The 20,521-nt window shown below is 30.6% G+C and overlaps 5 protein-coding genes across 6 annotated transcripts; 3 read left to right on the forward strand and 2 right to left on the reverse strand.

Annotated features, from left to right (window-relative positions):
- The first annotated feature begins 264 nt into the window (after nucleotides 1–264).
- On the forward strand, nucleotides 265–8,189 carry LOC130898408 (protein sel-1 homolog 1). Of its 2 annotated transcripts, none has more exons than XM_057807684.1 (9): nucleotides 265–1,056; nucleotides 1,119–1,307; nucleotides 1,791–1,942; nucleotides 2,030–2,155; nucleotides 2,214–2,442; nucleotides 3,321–3,520; nucleotides 5,212–5,418; nucleotides 5,494–5,772; nucleotides 7,977–8,189. In XM_057807684.1, exons 1-9 carry the CDS (start codon nucleotides 393–395, stop codon nucleotides 8,103–8,105), a joined length of 2,175 nt encoding a protein of 724 aa, XP_057663667.1. In that variant the 5' UTR covers nucleotides 265–392; the 3' UTR covers nucleotides 8,106–8,189. The 2 variants fall into 2 exon arrangements, with proteins under 2 accessions (XP_057663667.1, XP_057663666.1); XM_057807683.1 differs by having other exon boundaries at nucleotides 268–1,056; nucleotides 7,965–8,189.
- A 907-nt stretch (nucleotides 8,190–9,096) lies between these two features.
- Nucleotides 9,097–10,556, reverse strand: LOC130898724 (26S proteasome regulatory subunit 6A-B). The gene is made up of 2 exons (XM_057808203.1): nucleotides 9,859–10,556; nucleotides 9,097–9,804 (listed from the first exon to the last, which is right to left on the reverse strand). Exons 1-2 carry the CDS (start codon nucleotides 10,484–10,486, stop codon nucleotides 9,149–9,151), a joined length of 1,284 nt encoding a protein of 427 aa, XP_057664186.1. The 5' UTR covers nucleotides 10,487–10,556; the 3' UTR covers nucleotides 9,097–9,148.
- Nucleotides 10,557–10,851: 295 nt separating this feature from the next.
- LOC130898450 (succinate dehydrogenase [ubiquinone] cytochrome b small subunit, mitochondrial) lies at nucleotides 10,852–11,683 on the forward strand. Its single transcript, XM_057807773.1, has 3 exons — nucleotides 10,852–11,036; nucleotides 11,088–11,334; nucleotides 11,388–11,683. The coding sequence occupies exons 1-3, from the start codon at nucleotides 10,994–10,996 to the stop codon at nucleotides 11,575–11,577; spliced, it is 480 nt and encodes a 159-aa protein (XP_057663756.1). The 5' UTR covers nucleotides 10,852–10,993; the 3' UTR covers nucleotides 11,578–11,683.
- Nucleotides 11,684–12,639: 956 nt separating this feature from the next.
- On the forward strand, nucleotides 12,640–13,744 carry LOC130898449 (phosphatidylglycerophosphatase and protein-tyrosine phosphatase 1). Its single transcript, XM_057807772.1, has 4 exons — nucleotides 12,640–13,032; nucleotides 13,174–13,251; nucleotides 13,320–13,535; nucleotides 13,590–13,744. The coding sequence occupies exons 1-4, from the start codon at nucleotides 12,853–12,855 to the stop codon at nucleotides 13,719–13,721; spliced, it is 606 nt and encodes a 201-aa protein (XP_057663755.1). The 5' UTR covers nucleotides 12,640–12,852; the 3' UTR covers nucleotides 13,722–13,744.
- Nucleotides 13,745–14,639: 895 nt separating this feature from the next.
- LOC130898404 (endoplasmic reticulum metallopeptidase 1-like) lies at nucleotides 14,640–20,103 on the reverse strand. Its single transcript, XM_057807675.1, has 11 exons — nucleotides 19,590–20,103; nucleotides 19,194–19,536; nucleotides 18,765–19,142; nucleotides 17,632–17,928; nucleotides 17,249–17,460; nucleotides 17,009–17,186; nucleotides 15,946–16,130; nucleotides 15,667–15,819; nucleotides 15,409–15,614; nucleotides 15,104–15,222; nucleotides 14,640–15,049 (listed from the first exon to the last, which is right to left on the reverse strand). The coding sequence occupies exons 1-11, from the start codon at nucleotides 19,782–19,784 to the stop codon at nucleotides 14,703–14,705; spliced, it is 2,613 nt and encodes an 870-aa protein (XP_057663658.1). The 5' UTR covers nucleotides 19,785–20,103; the 3' UTR covers nucleotides 14,640–14,702.
- Between the last annotated feature and the right edge of the window lie 418 nt (nucleotides 20,104–20,521).

Below are 20,521 nucleotides of genomic sequence, written 5' to 3' on the forward strand. Positions count from 1 at the left end.
ACAGACGATATTTATATTTATTGAGAATAATAATTATTTGAACACGTTTATTTTTTTAATTTCCTTCTGATCAAATATTTAATCTTGTAATTCTCTTTTTTCGACACTACTGTATATCAAACAACCTATCGTATACTTCCACACAGTTTAAGAAACGTATTCTTTTGAAGTGATTTGTTCAAACAAAAAAAGAATCATATATATTGAAAAATAAATGTTAAAAAGAGATAACCTATTAAAATATAAATCATTATCTGTCAAATTGTTATTGACATTTGTCATTACTGTTGATTTACCTGTGAGCTGTTTGTTATTTATAAGTAGATGAGTTGGATTGTTGATAACAAGTAAAAATTTTTATATTAAAAAGTAATTTGTGAAAGTTATTTAGAATGCGATACAAATATCGTTTATTATCGTTATTTTTAATACTAATTTGTTGTGAGTTCTCTGACGAAAATTTACAAGGACCTACAGAGGATAAAAAAAATAAAAATGAAAACGAGTCTCCGAAGAAAATGGAATTCGTGGCTTCCATCGAAGAACGTGATGGTGCAACGGCTATAAGAATCGAACAGGCGCCCGATTTAACCAACGAAAGGGAACAAAAAAAAGAACTTTCAGGCGACGATATTGAAAACCAAATATCCGAAGCAGTGGATTTGTTTATGTTGGATCGAGCTAAAGCTATACAAAAAATCGTCCAACACATAGGAATGGTGAATAACCTACAAGAAAGTGCGGTTTTTAACGAACCCGAAGAATTACCTCCCGTACCGGAAAAAGCATCGGAAATAAAAGATTTAACAGAAGATGAATTGGAAGCTAAAAAAATTTTTGATTCGGCTACAGGGATTTTGAATAAGACGAAACCGGACAGGGAGAAAGCTTATCAGCTGTTGATGGACGCTTCTAATAAGGGGAACGCCGACGCTAAAGCCATGGTAGCATGGGCTAAATTATTTGGAAACCCTTTGAAACAGGATATTTACATAGCAAAGGAGATGTTTACGGAATTGGCGGACATCGGTAACCCGGACGGACATACAGGTTTAGGTACGAAACCGCTTCTAAAATCTTCGTTTTACCTTTAAAATTCATGGTGTTATTGTTGTTAGGGTTTTTGTACGCTACTGGCTTGGCAGTTAACGTTAGCCAAGCCAAAGCTTTGATACATTACACTTTTGGAGCTATTGGGGGAAATTCTTGGGCACAAATGGCTTTGGGCTATCGATATTGGGCTGGAATTGCAGTAACTCCCAGTTGTGAGATGGCTTTGGATTATTACCGACAAGTGGCAGATAAAGGTTAGTGAATACCACTTCATTTTAACAATTAACTGTAAAATTATATTTTTTAACATGTGTTATTTATTTTATCTAGTTTATCATCCAATGCCACATTTATTGTTTCAAATGACTTTTGGTGCCACATTTATTTCTTTAAATTGCTAGAATAGACTGGAATTATGATTTTTAATGATTTTTGTCTTAAAATAACTCTAAAAATACTATATTCGTCAAATTAGGTCATTAATTTGAAATTTTATGACTTTTAATGCCTCATTTATATCCTCAAATGACTTTAACATACTATATAATCAATTTATGACGATATATGACTTAAGATGACTCTAAAAATACTATATTTATCAAATTAGGTTATGAATTCAACATTTGATGCCTTTTAATGCCACATTTATTTCTTCAAATGACTTTAAATTTACTATATCATGATGATATATGACTTAAATTGACTCTAAAAAACCATATCCATTGATTTAATTTTAGTAAGTCAAGGTGTATCTTTCGGGGGCGGCGCGGCAATACAAAGGATACGTTTGTATGACGAATTAGAGAACGGATACACATCCGGTATCCTCGACAACGATCTCATCGAATATTATCAACTTTTAGCGGAAAAGGGGGACGTCCAAGCGCAGGTGAATAAATTTTCCGTGATTTTCGGCACGGAAATTTAGAAAAAATTTGATTTTTCACGCGTTTTATGACTCCATACGATTTTCCAGGTCGGTTTGGGGCAGCTCCATTACCAAGGGGGCAGAGGAGTCGATTTGGATTACCAGAAAGCGTTGCATTACTTCACGGACGCAGCTAACGCCGGTAGCGCTTTAGCTATGGCGTATTTGGGAAAGGTAACGAGAAAAAATGTGGTTTTGTGGTTTTTATGTACAGGGTGTCCCGTAATTCCAGATCTATTTGGACGGTAGTGACGAAATACCGGCTAATAACGACACGGCTTTCAAATATTTTAAGAAGTCTTCTGATTTGAACAACCCCGTGGGTTTGAGTGGACTGGGCTTGATGTATTTGTATGGTAAGGGCGTGGAAAAGGATTACGCCAAGGCGCATCAGTATTTTTTGCAGGCTGCCGAACAGGGTTGGGTGGATGGGCAGTTGCAATTGGGGAACATGTATTTCAGTGAGTATTTTGTGTTTTCTTTTTTATTTTTTGAAAATTTTCTCTAGTTTTTTATCATTTTTTCGTTTTTTTTATTTTTCAAAAATTTTCTGATTTAGTTATTTTGTTTAATTCCTTTTTTATATTCATTTTTTTATTTTTTGTTGTTTTATCCTTTTCTAGTTGTCTTAGTCAATTCCAGACACTTTTTTTTCGCCTGAATCAATTCTAGACACTTTTTATTCGTCTGAGTCAATTCTAGGTATTTTTCTATTCGTCGGAGTCAATTCCAGGTATTTTTCTATTCGTCTGAGAAAATTCTAGACACTTTTTTGTATGTTCGAGCGTATTTCACACAATTTTTGTTTGTCTGTGTCAATTCTAGACACTTTTCTATTCTTCAAAGTCAATTCTAGATACTTTTATTTGTCTTAGTCAATTCTGGACACTTTTTTGTATGTTCGAGCGAATTTTACACACTTTTTATTTGTCTGAGTCAATTCCAGACACTTTTTTTGGTCTGAGTCAATTCTAGACACTTTTATATTTGTCTGAGTCAATTCTAGACACTTTTCTATTCTTCAAGGTCAATTCTAGATACTTTTATTTGCCTTAGTCAATTCTAGACACTTTTTTGTATGTTTGTGCGTATTTCACACAAATTTTGTTTGTCTGAGTCAATTCTAGACACTTTTTATTCGTCCGAGTAAATTCTAGACACTTTTTTGTATGTTCTAGCGTATTTCACACAATTTTTGTTTGTCTGAATCAATTTTAGACACTTTTGTTGATATCAGTTGATCCAGATACTTCTCATTAGTTCTGAGTCTATTTTAGGCAGTTTTTCTTGCCTGCGACCATCCTAGGTATATGTTTTAAAGTTTTCTAAAATTTTTTAGACGGTTTGGGTGTTAAAAAAGACCACAAAGCGGCCAATAAATATTTTTCGTTGGCATCTCAATCGGGACACGTTCTAGCCTATTACAATTTAGGACAGATGCACGCTCAAGGAACGGGTTTATTGAGATCGTGTGCCACCGCGGTGGAATTATTCAAAAACGTCGCCGAGCGAGGCAAATGGGGCGAAATATTGATGCAGGTAAATTATATTCGGTCATTTGTCAAATATCCATTTGACATTGTTTCAATATTTATTCATTTATCCATTATTTATTCAACATTTACTTATTAGTTCGACATTTATTCAATTTTTATTCAATTTGAAATAATTTATTCAATATTTATCCATTTATTTTAAATTCATTCATCAATTTATTAAATCAGTATTTATTTTATTCATTTATTCGATTTTTCTAAATTTACTCGTTATTTATTTACTTATCAATTATGCATCCAACATTTACTTATTTATTTAATATTTAATTAATATTGAAATATAACATTTATCCGATTTTCAATAATTTATTTAATATTTATGTAATTATTTGACATTTATTCAAAATGTTTATCCATTTATCGATTATTTATTCATTAATTTATTCAATTTTCATGAATTCACTCAATATTTGGGTGTTAATATGACATTTATTGAATATTTATCCATTTATTGATTATTTATTCAATATTTGTCCGTTTATCGATTGTTTATTCAACATTTATTCAATATGTATGCAGTCATTTATTTAATTTTTATCAATTTATTTGATATTTTGGTATTTATATGATGTTTATTCAATATTTATTTAACTTTTGCTTATTCATTCGATATTTATTTATTGTTTATCCATTTATCGATCACTTAATTAACATTTATTCATGAATTTATAGAATTTACTCAATATTTACATATTTATTCAATATTTCTTTATTCACGTATTATTTTTTCAATATTTATGTATATCAATGGTTTATTCAACATTTATTACATATTTTTACAACATATATTCATATATCTATCATTTATTCAATATTTATCCATTTATTGATTATTTATTCAATATTTATCCGTTTATCGATTATTTATTCAAAATGTATGCAGTCATTTATTTAAATTTCATCAATTTATTTGATATTTATGTGACATTTATTCAATATTTATTGCTCATTTATTCATAGATTCTTCTATTTTTCATCAATTTATTCAATATTTACCCATTTTTACAACATTTATCGATTATTTATTCAAAATTCATTCAATATTTAATCATTTAACCAACGTTTATTTAATTTTTATAAATTTATTCAACATTTATCCATTTATAAATTATTTATTTATCTATTCATCTATTTATCGATCATTTATTCATTAATTTATTCAATTTTCATGAATTCACTCAATATTTGGGTGTTAATATGACATTTATTTAATATTTATCCATTTATTGATTATTTATCGGCCATTTTATTCATAAATTTATTCGATTTTCATTAGTTTACTCAATATTTATGTTTTTTTTTTAAAGATTTAACCATTATTTTTCCAACATTTAATCAACATTTATCCATTTATCGATGATTTATTTAACATTTATCCAATATTTACGTATTTTTACATCTATAGATTCTTTATTCAAAATTCATTCAATTTTTATGAAATATTTACGTATTTATTCATTTGTCGATAATTTATTCAACATTTATTCATTTGTCGATCATTTATTCAACATTTATTCATTTGTCGATCATTTATTCTCAACATTTATTAACGAATTTATTCAATTTTCATCAATTCACTCAACATTTGGGTATTTATTCAACATTTATTCATTTATCGATGATCCAATGATAAATTTATTTAATTTTTCATGAATTTATTCATCGAATAAACAGGCGCACACAGACTACCGCAACGGCCGTTACGACGAATCATTCGTCCAATACGCCCTTTTGTCCGAATTGGGTTACGAAGTAGCCCAAAGCAACGCCGCCTTCCTATTAGACAGAAACGAAATTCCGATGCTGTCGACGCCGGAGGCCCTAGTAAGGGCGCTCCTCTATTGGGGCAGGGCCGCCGCTCAAGGTTATTCCGCCGCCCAGGTCCGTATTCGAACGCTAAATTCCGATATTGAATTTTTCTCTTATATTAACGCCCCACGTTTATTTGGTGTTTAGGTGAAATTGGGGGATTATTATTATTACGGTTTGGGAACGGCGACGGATTACGAAACGGCGGCGGTACATTACCGATTGGCGTCCGATCAACAGCACAACGCCCAGGCGACATTCAATTTGGGTTACATGCACGAGCAAGGCTTGGGAATGGTTAAGGATATGCATCTGGCGAAACGTTATTACGACAGGGCCGCCGAGTTGAGTCCCGACGCTAAGGTCCCGGTGGCGTTGGCGCTTATCAAATTGAATGTTTTGTTTAGTTTCGAAAGTTTACAAGAGGTAACGGCCATTTTATATTTTTTGTTGGTTTGCTTTTATTATTATTATTTTTTTTTTCGAATTTGCTGTTTTTGCGTTTTTCTCCGTTCGATTTTTGATTTTTCTCCGCTTTTTTGTCCGTTTATTATTTTCTTTTTCTAAAAGTTTTATTGCAGTTTTCTTATCTTTTTCTGAATTTTAATGTATTTTTCCATGTTTTTCATTGCTTTTCTAATTTTCATTGCAATTTCCTTTTTTTTTCGAATTTATTGTATTTTTCCATGTTTTTAATTTTTTTATTTCTTCAGTTCTTTTCTAATTTTCATTTTTTTCGAATTTATTGAATTTCCTTATGTTTTTATTTTCTTTATTGCTTTATTAATTGGTTTGTCTTGCATTATTCCATTCACTTTTTTTTTTAGTTTTATTGTAGTTTTCTTTTTTTTTCGTATTTATTGTACTTTTTCATGATTTTTATACATTTTTTTATTGATTCAGTTAGTTTTTATTCTATTTTCATGTTTTTGGAATTAATTGTATTTTCTCATGTTTTTTACATTTTTATTGTTTGCTTTAATATTTTCCAATTTTTTATCGTATTTTCACTTTTTTTCGAAATTATTGTATTTATTTTTTTTTAATTTTTATTGCAACTTTATTTTTTCGGCATTTTTCCACTTTTTTATTGTATTTTTTCATGTTTTTTACTTTTTTTGTTGCTTTATTCAGTTTTTCCTAATATTGTTTGCGTTTTTTCACATTTTTCTCAAAATTATTGTATTTTTCCACGTTTTTTACTTTTTTTACTGCTTTATTAGGTTTTTCCCAATTTTTTGGGTTTTTTCACTTTTTCTAAATTTCATTGTATTTTTTCACGTTTTTTACTTTTTTTTGCTTTATTCAGTTTTTCCTAATATTTTTCGCATTTTTTCACATTTTTCTCAAAATTATTGTATTTTTTCACGTTTTTTACTTTTTTTACTGCTTTATTAGGTTTTTCCCAATTTTTTTGGGTTTTTTCACTTTTTTTAAATTTTATTGTATTTTTTCACGTTTTTTACTTTTTTTACTGCTTTATTAGGTTTTTCCCAATTTTTTGGGTTTTTTCACTTTTTTTAAATTTTATTGTATTTTTTCACGTTTTTTACATTTTTTTTGCTTTATTCAGTTTTTCCTAATATTTTTCGCATTTTTTCACATTTTTCTCAAAATTATTGTATTTTTTCACGTTTTTTACTTTTTTTACTGCTTTATTAGGTTTTTCCCAATTTTTTTGGGTTTTTTCACTTTTTTAAAATTTTATTGTATTTTTCACGTTTTTTACTTTTTTACTGCTTTATTAGGTTTTTCCCAATTTTTTGGGTTTTTTCACTTTTTTTAAATTTTCTTGTATTTTTTCACGTTTTTTACATTTTTTTTGCTTTATTCAGTTTTTCCTAATATTTTTTGCATTTTTTCACATTTTCCTCAAAATTATTGTTTTTTTCACTTTTTTTACTGCTTTATTAGTTTTTTTAAATTTTCTTGTATTTTTTCACGTTTTTTACATTTTTTTTGCTTTATTCAGTTTTTCCTAATATTTTTTGCATTTTTTCACATTTTCCTCAAAATTATTGTGTTTTTTTCACTTTTTTTACTGCTTTATTAGTTTTTTCCCAATTTTTTGGATTTTTTCACTTTTTTTAAATTTTATTGTATTTTTCCGCGTTTTTTACTTTTTTTGTTGCTTTATTCAGTTTTTCCTAATATTTTTTGTATTTATTTATGTTTTTTACTTTTTTTACTGCTTTATTAGATTTTTCCTCATTTTTTACATTTTTTCACTTTTTTTTGTTTTATTCGGTTTTTCTTAATTTTTTAACATTATCTTCAAAATTTTTCTAGTTTTTCATATTTTCTACTTTTTCTATTTCTTAATCAAGTATTTCCCAATTTTTTTGCATTCTTTCTCTTTTTTTTCATATTTATTGTACCCTTTCCTGTTTTTTCACTTTTTTTATTGAATTTTTTCATTTTCTCACTTTAAATTTTTATTGAATTTCTTTAATTATTAATTCAATTTCCACTATTTTCCATATCGACGTTGCCGTTGTTCCCATCCAGAAAATCCCATAACTACCCAACCACCCTCGTATCATAATTTCCTATACTTACCGTTCGACCAATTGCCCACCTTTAGTTCACACAAATTCCTGTCAAACTTGTATTTTTAGTTTTTATTGCAGAGCCCTTTGCACCACCTGCTCGGCATCCACGAAACCGTAGGATCCGATTGGGATTTGTATTTAATAACGACTTTAATCACAATCCTAGCGGGAATAGTCTATTTTAGAAGACCACAAGCCATCGCTTAATCAACAAACTATACCAAAACGTTAATTCGATTCGTGATATTTTTATTTGTATTTATTATGTAAATATTAGACTTTATAAGGTTTTGTTGGTCGTTTTTTCTCACTTTTACCACGTTAATCTTGAAATAATAAACCTCGTTTGCTTTTATTCATCGTTTATATAGTTCCCGTAAATACGAAAAAGTCGAATTCCACTTATTCCAATCACAAACCTAATTTAAATTAAATCACACAATTTGGATCCTCATTTTAACAGAGGCGGTTAAATTTAATCATCCTTGGCACTTTTACCCATAAATGCGGTTAAGTCGCACTGTTCAGGTCCTCAAATTGATAGTAGCTGTTAATTTAATGATTCGAGTTATTAGTTCATAAAAGCGGTTTATTTGATCGTTCGTGATACTATCTAGCACAAAAGCGGTTAAATTAAATTTATACCTTAATCTTGACTTTATTGATTCAAGACACTAGTCCATAGTAGCGGTTAACTTTGGTAGCTGTTAATTTGATCAATCGAAATACTAGTCTATAGAAACGGTTAAATTTAATCAGTCTAGATACTTTTACGCATTAAAATTAATTAATCAGAGGCGAATTTATATTTATTAGAATGTCGAAGTGATAGCAGCGGTTAAATTAAGTCAATCGAAGCACCTTTTATGTGGAAACAAAATTAGAATCGTAGTAAGAAATTGATGTAAGTTAAACTTAATAGAAGACAAATTTGGAAATAGCGGTTAACTCAGTTATTAGACACTATTTGACACAAATTTAGTACAATTGTACTGATCATAACCCCAAATAGAAAATAGCAGTTAGTTTCATTGCTAAAAATACTTTTTCACACAAAAACAAGCTAAAGTATTTCTCAAATGGAAAATAACGGTTACTACTATTGCTGAACTGATTTCCAAATGGAAATAACGGTTCATTTGACGGCTACAGACCCAAAGAAGGTAAAATAACATCACAATCGATTGAAAACTAGCGGTTAAACTAAATCATTTAATTACAAATCGTTTACAAAAAAAATTACATAAATATTAAGCATAATAATTAAGATTAGCCTTTTTCTTTGCTTGCACTTCCATAATAGCATCCATGTAATCCTCGTGAGTAACCGCTACAGCATTTCGACGTAGCGCAATCATCCCCGCCTCGACGCAAACCGCTTTACATTGCGCCCCATTAAAATCGTCCGTCGATCTCGCCAATTCCTCGAAATTTACGTCGGGATTCACTGTCATCTTCCTCGAATGGATCTGCATGATTCTCGCTCTTGCCTCTTCGTTTGGATGTGGAAACTCGATTTTCCTGTCCAATCTACCGGATCTGAGCAGAGCGGGATCAAGGATGTCAACTCGATTCGTAGCCGCTATAACTTTGATATCTGACGTCGAACTGAACCCGTCGAGTTGATTAAGTAGCTCCAACATCGTCCTTTGCACCTCCCTGTCGCCCGCTTTTTCCGAATCGAACCTTTTCGTCCCGATAGCGTCCAATTCGTCGATGAATATTATAGCGGGAGCTTTTTCTTTGGCTAGAGCGAAAGCGTCCCTGACGAGCTTCGCCCCGTCTCCAATGAACATCTGAACTAGCTGCGGACCGGCTAATTTCAAAAAAGTCGATTTAGTTTGAGCAGCGCAAGCTCTAGCTAGTAGAGTTTTACCAGTTCCAGGGGGGCCGTATAACAAAACACCTGAAAAAACACGATTTAACACTAAAATTACGTAAATAGCGCGATGTAACTAACCTTTTGGGGGGTGTATCCCCAAATTAACGAACTTATCTTTGTGAGTCATTGGTAAAACAACCGCTTCGATAAGTTCTTGTATTTGCTTGTCCAAACCTCCTATATCTGAGTATTGTTCTGTCGGTCTTTCGTCTACTTCCATAGCTTTTACTCTAGCGTCGTATTCTGCGGGTAAAGTTTCCAATATTAGATACGAATCTTTGTTAACTCCGACTAAATCGCCGGGTTTTAATTTTTCTTCGTCGACGAGACCTATTACGGGTAAAAAATAAGTTTGTCTCGTCGATGTTTTCACAACGGCGCATTTTCCTTTTCTTTGGGAATCCAAATCTACCACGGCGCCGTCTTCTTCTTCTTCTTGAGGATCCACGTCTAATAATTCAATTACGTTCGATACCAGATACGGTAGCGTTTTATTCACTTTTATTTTTTCGGTATTTTCTTTTATTTTCTCGTTTTGGGCTTGTAATTCGTGATTGATTCTCATCACTTCGCTTTTCATTATCTTTATCTCGTTGTCTAATAAACGGGTACGGCTTATTATTTCATCGGTGGACATTCTTAATACTTCTTCACCTAAAGCTTCTTCGCCGTCTTCCCATATCGATATATCTTCTAACGTAGACATGATTTTGTTTTAACGCAAAAATTATTACTTACAAAATTGATCTGTCAAAAATACACGTCAACATACTGTCAAAAATGTAAACGCAAGTCATACAAGTACGTTCTACAATACGGTGTACACTTATACTACACCTATTAGAATCATTAGTACAAACAATTAAATTATTCATTTTAATAAGATGTTTATCATTTTATTTCGAAAAATTTCCCTATCATACATCTATCTCAATATATTCTCATCTAATTAAATAATCAAAAGTTGATAACACATAATTATATATATATATATCGATGATTTTTATATTTTCTTCTTTTTTTAAAATATGACAAATGTCAATGTCAAAATTAATGTTACGTTTAGTTATCACTCCGGGTACATAATAAATTATTTTTATCTCTTTTTAATCAATGATATTTAGATTATAATACATATATTTATTATAACTCGGAAAAGTTATTAGAACGTAGTATAAATTTTAATGATATAACATCAGTTAATTAAATTACGATGGCTTTAGCAATAGTTTTAAAAAATGCAGCTAGAATACAAGGTAAATTAATTATATTGTTATCTATTAATATGACATGATTCGTTCTTATAGCTACCCCAAAAATTTTAAAAGTAAATTTTACACAATTCGTGAACGGTGCTGATAAACGATCTAAATTGTTGTTAAAAGTTAGAGAATTTGTTCCTAAAAGGAACATGTCTGCAGATCACAGCAAATTATGGCCGATTGAAAGAGCCCTTTCGATCGCCCTTATCGGTATCACCCCCTGGGCGATTTTATCTCCAAGTAGAGGGCTCGACGATGTACTAGCGATTAGTACAGTGATACACTTCCATTGGTAAATGCCGGAATAATTCGTGTGATTTTGGAATTTCGAGTTTATTTTTTTAGGGGTTTGGAAGCTACAATTGTGGATTATGTTAGGCCCATTTTAGTGGGGCCTGTTGTTCCTAAAGCTGCCATGGGTTTATTATATGTGCTTTCTATATCGACTTTGGGAGGTCTTTTGTATTATAATCACCATAATATTGGTATTGGATCGACTATTCAAAATTTTTGGGCGATTAAGTCAAAAAAATAAATAAATAAAAGTTTCGTCATTAAAAAATAATCATCAATGTGTTTTTATTTATTAATAAATTTTATCTGTAGAAAAGATCGTTAAAATAAATTTTTATTTGTTGAAATTGTTTTTGACACTCGTATTTGGTGAATAATAGTGTTTTCTTTCATTCTTTAGAAGGTTATAATGGGTAAGTACAATATTTTTTTAATAGTAATTCCAGTACTACCCCTGTAGGTAAGTAAAAATGATAAATTCCACCAAAGTGCTATTTTTATCGTACGAAATCAAGAATTTACTAATAAATGGGGGAAATAGGGACACAAATGATCAGTTTACGAGGTTTTTCACAATATATTTAGTACGACCCCTGTAGGTATATTAAAATGACAAATTATATCTTTACACCATTTTTTTCGAACTAAATCAAGATTTCGCCAATAAATGAGGAAAATAAGGCACCGAATGTTTAAAAATTGAATAAGAGGTGTAGTTTACGGGGTTTTGTTATTAGAATATATAGTACGACCCCTATAGGTAATTTAAAGTAATAAATTCAATCAATGCGTTATTTTTATCGTACTAAATCAAAAATTTATCATTAAATGTAGTACTTCTCCTGTAAGTAAACTAAAATGACAAATTCTATCTTCATACTATTTTTATTGTACTAATTGTTTTAAAACAAGAAAAACATCAAACTTAATTTAAGATGTGTACATCAGGGGTCCACGGGAAGTTCTACAACAAGAGTGCACTTGAATTTCCATAGTTAGATCTGATTTTTTAACGAATTGTAATAAGTATTTTGAAAATGGTTAACGAGGAAAAAAAGTTTGGGAACTTCTGATGTACATAAATTTTACGACATTTTTCTTTTAGTCCCACCCCTGTATACGTCAATATTAGACTACGAATGTTCTAACGTCATAAACTATGATTTCCATCCATACATAAATCTCAATTCATTTTTTATCTTATATTACAAATTTATTCTATGACGTCACGCTTCATCGATCTACTCGAGTGTAACCATATGTCAAATTCATCACTAAAAAAATAACTAGTTAGTTTAGTGATGTGTGCTCGACACTAATAGTGAATGTTAGCTATATTTTTAACACTACATTCAGTATGATCCCTGTATTTTCATATATTTTCATCTACGAAGGTCAAACCGAGTTTACATTCCTTAGATGACTTTCTCTCTAGCTTTCTCTAATAAACTACCGTGACAAGTGTCAAATTGTGTTAGAAAATAATAATAACATGAAGTTAAAATAGCTTTAATTGATGAATAATAACAATATAATAATTATTGTTGTTATAAAAAAAATGTTTGCGAGATTTACGTTTTACCCAACGTTGGTGTATAATGTTTTAATGGAAAGGATATCCACCAGACAATGGTACAATAGGATCGACGACGTGGTTATATTGGGTGCTTTACCATTCAAAAGTTTAACAAAAGAAGTAAGTAATAACATTTAATTTTTGATATTTATTATAACTTTTTATATGTTTTTCTTGGCGATTTTAGGTCTCTTTTAATAGTAAATGTTTTTTAAAACTAATTAAAAAAAATGTTTAGTTTAGGTTAGATTTAATTTTTAGCTGATAGAAAAAGAAAATGTGAAAGCTGTTATATCAATGAACGAAGACTACGAGCTTTTTTTATCAAATGACGCTCAGGTAGGTATTTCTTTTTGGAAAGACTACAGTTTTTTTGTGGAAAATAAATTTTTTCATTGCGGTTTCAGTCTTGGAAAGACGCAGGTGTAGAATTTTTACAATTAGCAACGACTGATATATTCGCAACCCCCTGCCAAAGTAAATTAATAGAGGGTGTTAAATTTATCGATAAATATGTTAAAAAAAGGCATATAGTTGATGGTATATCTACGAATTCGGTTTACGTCCATTGTAAGGCTGGTAGAACGCGAAGTGCAACATTGGTCGGCTGTTATTTGATGCATGTAAGTGGAAACATATATACGGGGTGATTCGATGAAGTTGTGTTGTTGTTTTAGAGATATGGGTGGTCGCCGGAAAGAGCTGTAGAACACATGAAAGATAAGAGGCCCCATATTTTGATGCACACTAAACAATGGGAGGCTTTGCGTATATTTAAAATGTATAATATGAGCAATGTAAACTCGTGAATTATATTTTTTTTGTGTTTTAATGTTTTTATTAAAATTTTGATAAAAAAATCTATAGGATAACGTTAGGGGCATTTATATTTTTTTAATATATACCCTCACCTTCCATTTAATTTCAATTTTACCAGAAGACTTTAAATAAGGCGAAGAAGTGGATTTTTCTATGGTTGATATTTGAAAAATGGACTCTGTTCTGTTTTCCTTCTACTTCTATTTGTGATTATTTATCTATGGTTGACATATTGGTAAATATTTTTGGTATCTCTTAACTAGGGTAGACAGTTTGATATTTGAAAACTGATTCTTCTTTTTTCGTTGAAATTTATTTATTTTTGGGTAATTTATTTATCTATTGTTGACGTATTAACAAATTTGACATTAGGAAGGGGAGTTGAAAATTTACTTTTATCTCTTCTTCTTTTTCGTAATGCAGTCTACATATATTGGGATAGTTTATCTATGGTTGACAGTTTGACATTTGAAAACCTTCAGAATTTTTCTATGATTGACGTTTGACACTTCGAAACGGATTTTTTTTATTGCAGCTCATTTATTTTTAGGTAATTTATTTATCTATGGTGACGTATCGACATATTTGACATTAGGAAGGGGAGTTGCAAATTTACTTTTATCTCTTCTTCTTTCTCGTATATTTTTGTATGGTTTATCTATGGTTGACAGTTTGACATTTGAAAGTGTCAGAATTTTTTTCTCGTACTTTTCTTCATTTTTCTATGGCTGACAATTGAAAGATGACGTAAATTTTTTGTATCTCTTCCTCTTTTTTTATCATTGTGATTCATTTTTATCGACATTATTTATCTACGGTTAACTTAAAAATCGATTTTGATAGATCGGAAATTATTTTTGATTAAAATTTCATTGGGATTCAATGTGAAAATGAAAAAAAAAAAACAATTTTCATAGATAATTTTATTAAATTGAGGTTACAGTCAATATCGAAATCAATTTCACGAAAAATCATAGAACATACGAGGCGTACGACCCCACCCAGGCGGTAACGTCCGCCCAATCGGGAAACTGCTTCAAAAATGTAGTATAATACGGGGTTTTCGCGACCAATTTCGAATGAACGTGGACGCTACTAACCGCCACGTCCAAATACGAATCCCCCGTATAATTCTCGGGATACTCGACGTCAAAAGTAACGGTCAAAGTAGCGGGATTAACGCCGGACACTGTATTCAAAAAAATCAACGGTCTCCCTTTGAATCTATTAACGAATTTCGGTAATTTATCTATTAGACTCAATTTGGTCAAATTGACGTTCTCTTTCGGTACCAAAAACACGTACTGCCGATCCGGTCCTGGAATAAAATTCATTTTTACCGTACGATATCAAATTTCTGGCCAATACCGACCTGTCAAACTGATATTGTACGTCGTAGAAGTGGAAGAAATCATTTTTTTGGAATTTACGATCAATTTCGAAGGGAACGGTAGATTCGGTTGATTCGCCGGAACCCAAGTACTGTATTCCCTATAAAACGACGTTTTCATCAAAAACATAACCTCACTTTAATCGAAAAAATCAATTTTCTGTTATCGACGATAAAAAATTAAACTTGGCAACGTCTCAATTCGATGTATAACCTCGAAATTGTCAATTATATTCACAAACCCAAAACTATTTTAATAAAAAACACGTTTTTTGCTAAATACTCACATAATTTGGGTCATTTTCACGTGGGACAACGGTAACCCACACAAAATATAATTATTACAATCGTCCTTTAAAGATTTAGCTTTCGAAAGATCTTTCACGTAACTTTTGACGCTGTTAGGGGAATTTCTATCCATATTCAACATAAATATACCGCTATCGGTCTTTTGTAAATGCCCAGTTTCGTTGTAAAACAATCTTTGGGAATGCTACAACCGAATTTAACGTAAACAACGCACCGACGCGACATAATACACTTACAGTCATCCAATATCGTTGCGGAGTGGGATTCACCCAATCCCCGCTGTACGGAAACCCTAATGGAGTAAAAACTACCACAAGAGTTGCCAGAAATATGAACCATAACAATATAAAAAAATATTTTCCTTGGCGGAGTATATTGGACAAAATCACCTGCGAAGCAAAAAAAACACTACACCCTGTATTAAGTATATACGAGAAAATAAATATTTTATACGAATTACACACCCTATATAAAATAAAAAGTGTAAATATAATGAATTATCATAATAAACTTACATAATTACTGGTGGTTAATATGGTTAATAAGACTGTGAGACTTCCTATTATTAAATCCGGATTTTTGTCAGACCCTATACGACCAGTTAAAGGTATGAAGAATTCTAATCCAGTTAAAGATTCGTATATCAAAAAAATTGTAGGTATAAACAAACACGTTAAATACAGTATCTGCCATTTTCTAACTGAAATTAATACAACACACAAACAAATTACATTTCTGTGACAAAATTTCTGATTTATACTGTATTATTAATCACTGTTTCAAATTATTTTTTATTAAATTTAAGACTTTTTCAATAAATGTTTTCGAAGTGTCAATTTCATAATAAAATTGACTGATGACAGGTGAATAGAAAACGTAAAGAAAATATATTTCATTGGCGGTTGAAGATTATTAGAGAGAGATGGACGTACATTAAAAAAAGATAATAAACACGTTATGATATCCGTTTAGATGGACTTCACTAAGAAAACAATTCGAAAACGTTATTATTTCTGTTTAAACTGCGAAAAAAGTTGAGAAAAGTACATGAGATAAAAAATCAACATGAGTGAACGTTTAGATGAATGTATACTAAGAAAATAATGTTATTATTTCTATTTACACTGTGAAAAATTTGAGAAAAATACGAAATCAAATATTATGTTATAATTTAGTTAAGCGTACACTAAGAAAACAATTCGACATTACTATTTTTGTTTACACTGTGAAAGGTACAACAAATTAAAAGATAGACATCCTTTAGATGAATGTACACTAAGAAAACAATTATAAAACATTAAAAATGTTTTCAATTCTCTTTACACTGAAACAAAACTTAAAGAAATGAAAACAAAATCAAAGATCGATGTACACTGAAAAATCAAATATAGTGTTGAAAATATATACACTGGAAAAAAATGAAGAGAGATCAATGAAATTTTTGTTGTACACTGAGAAAACAATTATAAAATGTTACTATTTTCATTTACACTGCAAAAAATTCAATCAAAATATTTTTACAATATACTGGGTGTTATTTTCCACATTTATGTATCGAACAAATAAAAAATGACTTACCCGATCGATGCAAACGAAGCGAATGTATTATTAAAAAGGCTAACGTGTTAAAAGCAACCGAAATCGTGATTGGATATACAGAACGTATTTTAAAAATCGTCCCTATAAATAAAACCACAGTCCAAATCAGTCTCACGGAGTGCGCTTGTATTTGCAGTCTCACGTTCAACGAAAGTTTCTGAAATCAACAAAAAAACCATCATCAGGGCACTTAAATCGAACCCAAAAGTCATAACGTACCTCGTGACTTACAAACGTCATCAATTGGGCTGTTATAGCAACAGTTGGTATAGAAAATAACCCTATAACAAGCACGGGGGTTCCGTACCAACTCATAGTATGATTTAAGACGTCCAAAACGTAAGATAAAATGGCGGAGAAGGATAAAGCCAAGACCCATCCTCCCAAAATACTCCCTAACACGAAACATATATACGGCAACGTATTTAAACCTAAAATCGATGTTATTTTGAGGTTAGAATGATTAAACGACAGCTAAATTGTGCAAAAATAACTTCATTAAGGGTTAGAATTGGAAAAAAACATAAATCAATGAACAAGGTCGAATTTTTCTTAGTGTAGAAACTTTAAAACAAGATGACGCGTATCGGATTGGTACTTACTGAGTTTAAATGAGAATAAACTCCAAATAGTGACGAATAATGACATAAAAATCACACCACTATTCAAAATGGTCGACGTAGTGTCCGAATACGTCACCATGAACCAGCCCAAGATGTCATAATAGACGACATGTTGACCGGTTTGTAATTTATTCAATTCCGGAGCGTTGGCTAAGACGTTTATCAGTTTTAGGGCGTTATCTCCGACGTGTTGATAAGATCCGAAGGGGATGTTTTTAAAATCATCGTATTTCGTATGGTATCTGTAACCATGTCGACAAAATGCCATATCTAATCCTTAAACACAAATAAATTCAAGGATTAAACAGTACATCTGACAACACCGCCATCAACTGCTACGTGACATTCAAATATTTTTTTATAATTCTGGCAACACTGTATAAACATTATAATTGTTATTTAAAATTGTCGAATTGTCAAAGTTTGGAGAAGTTACACGAATGTTAAGAAAATGTTGAGGTTATGTTGACATTTTATATAAAAAACGCACGTTGTTCAAATATTAAATTATTGGATCGACCCCCGTATATCAAATATGAAATAAAATGATCGTCACGTTTGTACAACGCTGCCAAACTTCAACAAATTCAGAAAACGTACAATATTTGAGGTTATATTGATATTTTACATTAAAAATACGTTTAAGGGTGAGATTTTGAGGGTTGGAAATATTAAAATTAGAAAAATCAATCAATTTCCATAATAATATACGTTGCATCAAATAAAGGGCGAGTCATATTCGAACAATGTTGTCAAACTTCACCAAATAGCATGAAAATTAAGAAAACGGTTTGTTACAAAAAAATTTTAAACACATTCATTTACACTACACCCTGTATACATATTTTAACTTAAACGGCCCAAATTAAATATTCAATTTCACTGATAACAATGATAATTCGAATTAAATTTACCTCAAATAATTAATACGCGGAGTAGTTCAAATGTACCTTTATTACAAATCAAATAATTTGGGTGAAAATATAAATACGTGGAGGAGTTCAAATGTACCATCACTAAAAACGATAGAAAGCTCTTCAGAAGTTAAAAATTGTTAATTTTATGATAAATTCACACTTTTATTCTTAAAAAATTCGTTCAAATCTACTCACCCACAAGTTCTCCAAAGTCTCTAAATATTCTAAAATCCGTATCGGAGGGTATCCAACCAGATTGGAATATTTCCTCCCCTATAACCGCCCCAACTGGATGCGGGACTTGTTTATAAGCTTCCAATAACCAAGGTGCCCCAGGTCCCGTTTGAAACAACATTATTTTCCCCCCTGTTCCAGCCGCTTCTAGATTCACCACGATTTTACACCCTTTCGCCCATTTATGTTGGGTTATGAAACCGTGGGACGCCTGTAGAACCGTTTCCTCGGCCCCATTAAAGAGAAATATAACATTATGACGAGGTTTATAAGGAAATTTCGATATTTTTCTCAATATTTCCAACATCGCGACGACGTTGATACCATCATCACTACCCCCTGTAAATTACGTAAATATCATAGCCGGAATTAACGAGATTTAACACTTACCGGGGCTGGTCGGTACAGAATCGAAATGCGAATTGATTAAAATACTTTTATCGGTGTTATTTCCCCCGTGCAACTTTACTACAATATTCTGTACGTTTCTATATACGTTAATGTTATCAGATTTTAGTAAATTCATGTAATATGACCCGCTGACTGTTTGAATATCTAATTCTAATAGTTGATTGGGGTGGGCATTAAGTTTTATTTGTTCGATTTCGTGTTTTAAAAAATTAACCGCTAGGACTTCGTTTTCGTACGATCCGACTACTTTAGGTCCTAAATTAGTTAAAAAATTGAGATCGTGTATCGCTCTTTCGGAAATAAACGCGTCAGGGTTATTTTTCTACAAATATAAGGTATAAAAAGAGTTTGATTAATAAAAAGATATTTACTTACTTCGTCGGTAATGTTTAAAGCAGTTGGTAGGGTGTTATCGATTTTATACACAATTCCAATCAAAAATGAAATGTATAAAACTATTATAACACCAAATATAGATGGTACACTGTGTATACTATTTCTTGACTTGTCTGTATCGAGAGAATCATCGTCCCAATCTTTTGGTAATTCTCTGCGTTTTCTCATTTTCATGTGAAATTTTTAATTTTGTAAATTGAATAAATATAAATTTTTTTTATTAAAATTATTACGACAATCGACGAACAAAAAATTTGAAACATTAAAATTTGTTGATATGTTTTGAACACGCGGCAAACGGTGTTGCCGGTAATATTAGTTTCTATTTTGAATAATTTATTTTTAATTGACATTTTTTATAACTATAATTCCTTTATTTATTCATTCAAACCATTATCTTATTATTTTATTATCATTAAATGTGATAAGTAAATAATTTATATCTAATTAAATATTCAATAATTATAACTTTGGCAACTATACATGCCACGCTGGGAATTGTCATCTGTCAATCATTCTATTGCACAAAGATACGTTCTAAAAGGGTTTGCTTAAAACGGATAACCGATTATTTATCTATTTTGGAACAAATAAAACATGAATTGGATTATTAGTACGATAATTTATATTAAAAATACAAAGTTAAAACTGGTAAGCCCGAATTTCTTATTTAAGGAGCGCAGCTAACCAACCAAATAGGTGTTGTTTGTCAAGAATTGCACTAAGTATATGGTACGCTCTAGAAGTGACATATTAAAACGGATTATTGATTAATTATTTATGTATTTTTGAGCAAATGAAATACTACTGAAATTAATGATATTATAACTCATAATAAAATCATATAGATTAAACTTGAAAAACAAATAAATCATGTTGGAATTTATAATTTAATCAATTGCTCTGTGGAA

The sequence above is a fragment of the Diorhabda carinulata genome, chromosome 10, assembly GCF_026250575.1.
Source record: "Diorhabda carinulata isolate Delta chromosome 10, icDioCari1.1, whole genome shotgun sequence".
In the NCBI taxonomy this organism is placed as follows: domain Eukaryota; kingdom Metazoa; phylum Arthropoda; class Insecta; order Coleoptera; family Chrysomelidae; genus Diorhabda; species Diorhabda carinulata.